The sequence below is a fragment of the Lactuca serriola genome, chromosome 9 (assembly GCF_051521515.1).
Source record: "Lactuca serriola cultivar US96UC23 chromosome 9, Lser_US96UC23_V15, whole genome shotgun sequence".
NCBI classification, from domain to species: domain Eukaryota; kingdom Viridiplantae; phylum Streptophyta; class Magnoliopsida; order Asterales; family Asteraceae; genus Lactuca; species Lactuca serriola.
The window spans coordinates 20655150-20663105 of NC_136416.1; the positions used below are offsets into that span (position 1 = coordinate 20655150).

A 7956-nucleotide genomic window follows, 5' to 3' on the forward strand; every position below is an offset into this window, starting at 1 on the left:
ATATTAAAATAATATCATTACTTCTACTTATAAAGTTATGTTTTTTTAATTTTTAACATATTATATTTAATTTATTAGTATTAATATATTGTTGGATGTAAACTATTATCATTTTAAAGATACAACTTTTGAACAATTTATATATTGTTAATTTAAGTACAACATTCCAATGTCAACTTTAATATAAATTTTAGTTTAATTTAAACACCCCAAAGAATATTTGTAAATAGTTAAAAGTGAAAAATTGTAATGTATTTCTAATAATGATTATAAGTTGGTTAATAAGATTAAATAAATATCAAACCTAAATTGTAATCATAAATTAACTAAATTTCTGTTTTAAAATAATATCTTTACTTCAACTTATAAAGTTATGTCTTTGACTTTTAATATATTATTTTTATTTATAAATTTGTCAAAAATATCATATTTATGTCGTCGAACTTTTTTTAAAAGTATTGTAACTTTTGTTTTTTCAAATTGTTTATCACTAATAAAGTTGGAATAAATATGAATTCAAAAAAATTAAAAAAGTAAAGATATATGTGTTTTTTTAGGCTAGAAGATGTCTGAAGATGTTAGAAGACTCTTGTCTACATCTGCATTAAGAAGAGGACGCACAAACATTTTTAGGTTTGCAGTCTTCAAAAAAAATAAACAGTCTACGGAGGTTAATGTTTGTGTGTGGTCTGTGCAGCACAAACAGAATAGGCTAAGAAGATCTGCAGACAAAAAACAAACAACACCTAACATGAACCTCAACATTCCGTTTATTACAACCGCTATTTTGCATATACGAACTCGTTCCAAAAAAACACATAGAAGAACTAACAAAATCTGCCAAAACCAAAGTCATTTGCTTAGAATAACAAAACTGTTAATTTCAATTGAAATTGACAAGAAAGTTGTTTCTGTTGAAAACGAACAAAATTGTTAATTTCAGCTGAAATTGACGAAAAAGTCGCGTTTGTTGGAAATAAACGTGTCAGTTGGTTCCCGGAAAATTATCAAAATGATATGTATTTGTTACACTATTGTTACATTGTGGATATGTTTCAGGTCATTACGTTGACTCTTTCGACCGCACAGATACGAGTGCTTCACACATTCCAAACTTGTTTCACATTATAGTCAAAAGTGAGATAAGTGATTAAAATTGATGCTATTAAGGTATTTATTTTAAAAAAGTGATGCTTTCTTAGTAAGGTCGTTATCTAAATTTATTGACTTTACTTGGTAAGTTTTCCAATTTTTTTCTATTATGAAAATATATATTAAGTAATTATTATTATACTAAACTACTCATCAAGTCAAAGTTATATTTAAATCGAAATTATTTCGTATGCCCTAAAAGACGCAATTCTTTTACGCTGACCCAAGCTTTCATGAAAAGCTTGACTAGTAGTCAATAGATATATAATAATTTGTATTTATTAATCATCTTCAAGAGTTCAAGTTGTTATAATTTGGTATTTATTTTAAAAAGTATTGGGTCTTAGTATTTGTTATTTGGTTGTGGGTATTATCATTGTTAATCATGGTAGAATTAATTGTGAGGTTGAGTTTGATTAATTCGATGTATTGAATGAATAATGATATCTGTTTGAATAAAATATGTTACATACTGTCTTTATAAAACTAAATGATTTTTTTTAATCTTAACATTTCAAAAAATTCACTATTTATTAATTTTAAGGAGTTGGAAGAAAACAATTATACCATCTTCTATATCTATCATTTAAATTTAAAAGTTAAATTAAAAGTATACAATTTATGTATATTAAAAAGAAAAAATAAGCCTTTTGTTCAGAAGTTTAGAATGACGAAAATAACCCTACAACCACCGCATCCTAAAGTCATAATTCTTATGGAGGAATCAGCATGAGTCCATGACTAAATTGAATAAAAGCAGGACGCCAGGACCTCTTCAACCTTCCCCCAACTTTCATGCATGTTTTCAGGGAGAAAAAGGTAAAAAACAAATACATTATTTAGTTATTTAGTATCTACCAACGACTGATATCCACGCTAACCCATGTCCAAATCCGTTAAATTAACGACAATACGTCTTAACGACATTAGCGATTATGATTATGATTTATAATAAATCCATAACATCTATAAGATTCTATACAATAAATGGAGCCATGATAAATAAGGAAATCCTCTCGATTAACAAATAATTCTTGAGTATTTAAACATGAATTGTTTCTTAAATTTTTATATTTCTATATTCGTTCAACCATAAAAACAGAATCAAGAATCAAGAATCAATCCATGAGTTTGTATCGTTTCTCTTGTACACCCGTAACTCCCATTTGTATCTCGATTATCGTATGAAGCGGCATCTGTAATTTCAACCATTTAATTCATTATTCATTATTCGTAATTTCGTATTCAATGTGCATTCATACAAACCGTTTGTTATGTTTTTTTTTTTTTCTAAATTTTAAAAATTAAAATTGTTTATTACCTCCATAAGCGGTATTTCTTGCAAAGGGCGATCAGCAAAATAAGCATATAACGCTCTCAAAACCGCCTGAAATAATTGAAACACACGTTAATATTATTAAAGAAAAAAAATAAAAATACAAAGGCGGAAAATGAAGGCTAATTTGGTCATTTGACTTGACCTGGTGAGATACAACCACAACCGGTGCACGTTGTCTTTCTAGCTCGATGATAACCGGCTCCAACCTAAAATAGATCAAGTAAGGTCATAATGGTCTTTTCATATTAGTACAAAATACCAAAGTTTCTTTTATTAGTTAGTTGTGTTACCTTTGTATCACATCAAGATAAGATTCTCCACGAGGATATCGATACCTAAGTTTATCTTTCTTTCGGGACCTTCAACAAATTGAAAAAAAAAGACACATAAATTGAAATTTATATAAATTGCTCAATTAGTATATAAATTCATTTTTCGTATTAAACATACTCATATTCCTCGGGCATATTCTTTTTTATTTCTTCATATGTCATACCATCACATACACCAGCATTTATCTCATCGAGTGCACGCCATTGTATCTATAATAAAAAAAGAAAAGTAATAATTTTCATAATTAATTAGTAAGTAATCAAAGAAGCAAGTTATGAGAAAAGTTTAATGCTAACCTTTGGGAATCCAGCAATTTGATTTGCAGTCAAAATTGTACGTTGCAATGTGCTTGTCCATATCTAGGTCACATTACATAGTAATTAAAACTTGTATGTTGAGAATTTTTTAATAAAAAGGTGCAATATACTAACAATTATAATACTTACAGAAGCAGCACGTTCATTTTTTAGTCGCTTTTCGACAAAATTAGTAAGTTTTTTTGCATAAAGCTCTCCATTTCCACTGTCAAACAAGTTAAAAAGATTACAAAAAGTGTGTCAAAAGTAAGGTTCATTTAGAGCTGGAATGCCAAACAAAAGGATAAACTAGATCAATCTATATATGGATGTTTCTTTTTTTGACTTAATGTAGAAAGAATGACTTAATAGAGAAAGTCAGGCTTTCCCCAAGTGTGCCATCATTTTCTTAAATATTTTATTGAATATTCATTTAAGATGAGAAGAAACAAGAAACCTCAAGACAGTGTCGCCTCCAATTCTTGCTCTCACGTTATCACGACTTTCTCCATGTCTTGTAAGCAAAATTGGTCTAGGTGTCAAATGTGTATTCACCTGCAAAGACAATATACCAAGGTTATATACTTTATAAATATTTTAAAGATTATCTAAAAATATAATTTAGGGTTAGGGATTAAGATGATGTTACACAAATTAAAGGGAAAAAATGGCATAGATTTGATTACATACCAAGAAAAACACAATCCGCCCAGGAAGGTATCCGCTGATATTGTTCACCTGAATATATATATATATATATATATATATATATATATATATATATACAAATAAGATATAAGTAATACATCTAATAATCATATGTATAATTAATTAATTATATAAGTATCACATCCACAATAAAAATGAGAAAACTTACTTGTATCTGCCCACCATGACCACTAACCATATCGATCATTTTAATATACGATCCTTCATTAACCGGTTCATAGATCTTGTCACAAGAGATAATTATAGTAAATTACAACAATAAACAATCTATAAAATCACCCAAAAAAAAACTAAAAATAATTTAAAGCTACCTTCTCATAGTTATCAAGTCGTCGTTTGAAGTCCTGATATCCAGCTTCAAAATCAGGTCTGTAAAAATATATACATTTACTCATCATGTAAGCAAAAGTTTTTTATAAAAAATAATGATTTTTTAAAAAAAAGTAAGCATACTCTTCGGAATAATCGGGACTTTGTTGAATCTTGAGACGTATATTTCTTTCAATTATTTGTCGATCGTTGCAAATTGTTTCCAGAAATATGATCTGTAACATGCGTTTAATAGAATTCAAAAAATATATTCTTTCAGCAACCCCGAAGCAGATGTAAATCAAATCAGGTACACTGTGGCCCGCTGACATCAGCATCTTACCTTGCATTTGCCTTCAGCCATTTTCATAAGCATATTCCTTCGCTCACTAGTGCTATTTGTGGCATCAAATATCCCAACCTAAATAAATTTTAAATTGCTTTTAGCATTTTTCAACAATGAAAAAATGTTGAAAATTATAGGACTTACCTGGCCACCTTCTTGCATCCAAGCTGTCATGTCATCCATTGCCAAAGCTGCTACCTAGTGGCATGTGATGTATTAAAACTATTTGCAAACAAAGATCCCATAATTAGTCGTTTTTTAAAAGGGTGTTGTTTTAACTTCACTTAAATGATTATCCAATTATTGACTCTAATTTCGATTCTTTAACTCCCAATAATCACTTTGAAATCACCTCATTACGGGCTTCCATGCCTTCAGGATTGTCACCCCGGAAAAAATCTGCAGTCTGCATTCAACGATAAAATATCAATAAAAAACCATCAAAATAATAAGTAGAATCTCAACACCAAGAGATTCTTGATATGCATATAAACCACATTTCACAAAAATTAAACCTACCTGATTTGTTCCATGCTTCAGCCGTCGATACTGTTACAACAAGAAAAACAATCAGATAATTTGCCATGGATTCCATATGCTTTCTAGGGCAATTTTCAACGATGAGGGAGAAAAGGGCGTTCACGTCTTTTGCAAAAGGTGAGAAAGCAAGAGCAAGTCCCAGTCCCGGTCTTTATCAGTCTCAGATTGTCAGAGTCAAGTCTGTCAATCTCAGACTGTCAGTCATGACAAATATAGTACAACGTGTTTTGTCATGTCATGTAAAACAAATGGGGTCTAATGGATGATAAAAAATAAATAAATAAAAAAATCACCTTGCCAACATTGAAGTGTTTGGTATTATGACCTAACCAACGGAGATACCTCGTAAGTTTAGCAGCAGTAAAAGTTTTGCCACGAGCCGGTAACCCAACCTACCAAATAAAAAATATAAAAAAGTATTTCCAATTTTAGATTGAAAATGACACATTTGGTGCTATTTTATACATAAATTAAAAAAGATTACCAAGACAATGGCAAGATGCATATCTTCTTTGGGGCCAAGCATTTGATCAGCAATAGCTGCAGCTGCAACTGCCCCAGCAGCAGCTGGCATCTTCACATTCAATTTTCGAAGGTTACAAACTTAGAAATCCAATCCAACCCGATGGCATTATTGTAATTTGTAAAGAAATATACAAACCTTAGCTCCTGGATCACGTTTAGTTCCGGTAGTCAAAGTGGCTGCACTGGCTGATCTGACCAACCGAGGGGACCCCACCCCCCTATCCACAAAAATTCCACGGTGACTTTCTTGTCTTTGTGAGGGTGAAATTGTTCCCACTGACTTTGATTCAACCATGCCAGGTGGATGATATAACTTTGGAGGATCCGGTATAGCCACTTCCATTTCCTATTTTTTTTAAAGTATCAAATTAAGTCATCATTCATTCATGAACAATATAATATAATCTAAAGATGAAAGTAATTAATAACCTTTATGGTTGCAGGACGATCAACAGAAACACCCGAATCTTTGGTTGAAGTTTCAGCATTTGAAAACACACCAGTACCACCACGCTTTAAAGACCTTGGAGTCTCAGTCAAATTAGCAGCATACACCACAGAAGTTACAGGAGCAGGGACTAGGTATTGTTCAAGATCAAGGTCCAAACTCGCTGAAGACCCATTCTGATTCTGAATCATAATAATTTCAAGAATTATAAACATTTCAACCATCTGAAAAAGGTATTAGTAGTAGTAATAGTAGTACCTCGACACCTTCAGGCAATGAATTTATACTAACATCAGGAATCCCACGAACAGTTGAGGGTTCAAGATTTTCTTGATAAGCTCTCCAACTTGCAGCAAGATCAAATGGTGAAACCCTGTTGGTTTTGATGTTTACCCTATACTCAAGAATCTCATCTGGGGTTAAATTAAAAACAGCTAATCTTGCAACCCCTTGCAATGTACCCCCCATGAACTGCCTGTTTATGCCTTCCTCCTCTATGCATGGGACATTGTTGTCTTTCGGTTTCAGTAAGAACTTGAAATCCAAGGTTTCTAAATCAAGAAACACCAAATATAGTACTTAATAACTTATCTTCCGACTCCAAAATTGATAAACAACTTTGTTAAAGATTTAAGGGGTCTATTTCCCCTATTGGGACTTCAAATTGATGAGAATTATATGGACCTAAAAGCAGAAAATTACAAAGAAAGATAAACAAAAAAAGGAATTACCATGGTTAGGAGGCACAACAAAACTTAATTCCCACATCGAGGTTGATTCGCGTTCCAGTGGAAGCTAATTCAAGAAAATTATCATAATTAGAAACATGAACACTATGAAGGACTATAAATAGGTTTGAATGGAAGCTAAATATAACAAAAATCGAAACGGGTATTGAAAAGGGGTATAAAGTGGTTTAAATGGAAGCTAAATATAAAGAAAATTATCAAAGATTAAGGACATGGATATGCAAAAAGGACTATAAATAGGTTTCAATGGAAGCTAAATATAAAAGTTCATCAAAATCAGGCACACGGGTATTAAGAAAGACTGCATATAGGTTTCGATCAAAGCTAAATACAGAATAGTTATTAACATTAGAAACATGGATATTGAGGAAAAACCATAAATAGGATATTGAAAGAAAAATTACCAAAGAAAAAAAAATGGATATTGAAGAGGGGAAGCAAATAGGTTTCCATGGAAGTTAAACACAAACAGAATTATAAGTTGCATTGGAGCAAAATACCAGCCAAATAATCAAACATTACAACTTCATAAACTAAAAGCTTTGCTCTTCTGTAATAAACCTTCTAGAAGAAGAAGGGTAAACTTACAGCTTTGGAGGTATCCCAAGAACCAACGAGAGGGACGGAGCCATAGACGTGAGGAACAAGGTCTCCTTTGAGATTGTAGTTCTCCATCTTTAGAGAGACATAGAGTTGACCACCGCCATGGTCATCTTTCTCTTCTCCACTGCCATGAGCGCTACTGTCAAAGTGCCTTGATGAACCAGTTCCCATTGTGAACTTGTGGTTCAGTAAACGTTGGAATATCAATCTTTAAATTAACGATTTTAGAAGAGAACCCAGATGGGTTTTCTTGAAATTAAACAAGAAACACGAGTGATATCAATCATATTTGAATAGATTGAAATTGTGAGATGGAGGTTTCGATAAGAATCAGAAGACTGGTGTGGTGAGCAGTTGTGTTTTGCATTGGAGGCTGAGAATTTTTGCGGTGGGGCCGGCCAGTTCCAGGTGGAACCGCGCGGCGACCGGTCCGAAGCATCAAATTATCCCTCGTGGCCTCGTCATCAAATCATGTTGGCTTGGTAGTGATGTTGAGTTTGTCTTGAATCGAGTAAACCTTTGTTTTGATGGTTTGAGTCCATAGTTTTTATCTTAATACAACGGTTATTTTATCGAGCACTTTAAAA

At 32.0% G+C, this 7956-nt stretch overlaps 1 protein-coding gene across 1 annotated transcript; it reads right to left on the reverse strand.

Annotated features, from left to right (window-relative positions):
- Positions 1 to 2151: 2151 nt before the first annotated feature.
- LOC145072452 (6-phosphofructo-2-kinase/fructose-2,6-bisphosphatase-like) lies at positions 2152 to 7692 on the reverse strand. The gene is made up of 23 exons (XM_079018871.1): positions 7355 to 7692; positions 6749 to 6812; positions 6276 to 6568; positions 5999 to 6199; positions 5706 to 5915; positions 5529 to 5618; positions 5338 to 5436; positions 5024 to 5053; positions 4857 to 4910; positions 4649 to 4702; positions 4502 to 4579; positions 4303 to 4394; positions 4161 to 4218; positions 3998 to 4072; positions 3811 to 3858; positions 3578 to 3675; positions 3271 to 3346; positions 3121 to 3183; positions 2942 to 3033; positions 2782 to 2850; positions 2634 to 2697; positions 2474 to 2539; positions 2152 to 2348 (listed from the first exon to the last, which is right to left on the reverse strand). Exons 1-23 carry the CDS (start codon positions 7538 to 7540, stop codon positions 2271 to 2273), a joined length of 2238 nt encoding a protein of 745 aa, XP_078874997.1. The 5' UTR covers positions 7541 to 7692; the 3' UTR covers positions 2152 to 2270.
- Positions 7693 to 7956: the final 264 nt, after the last annotated feature.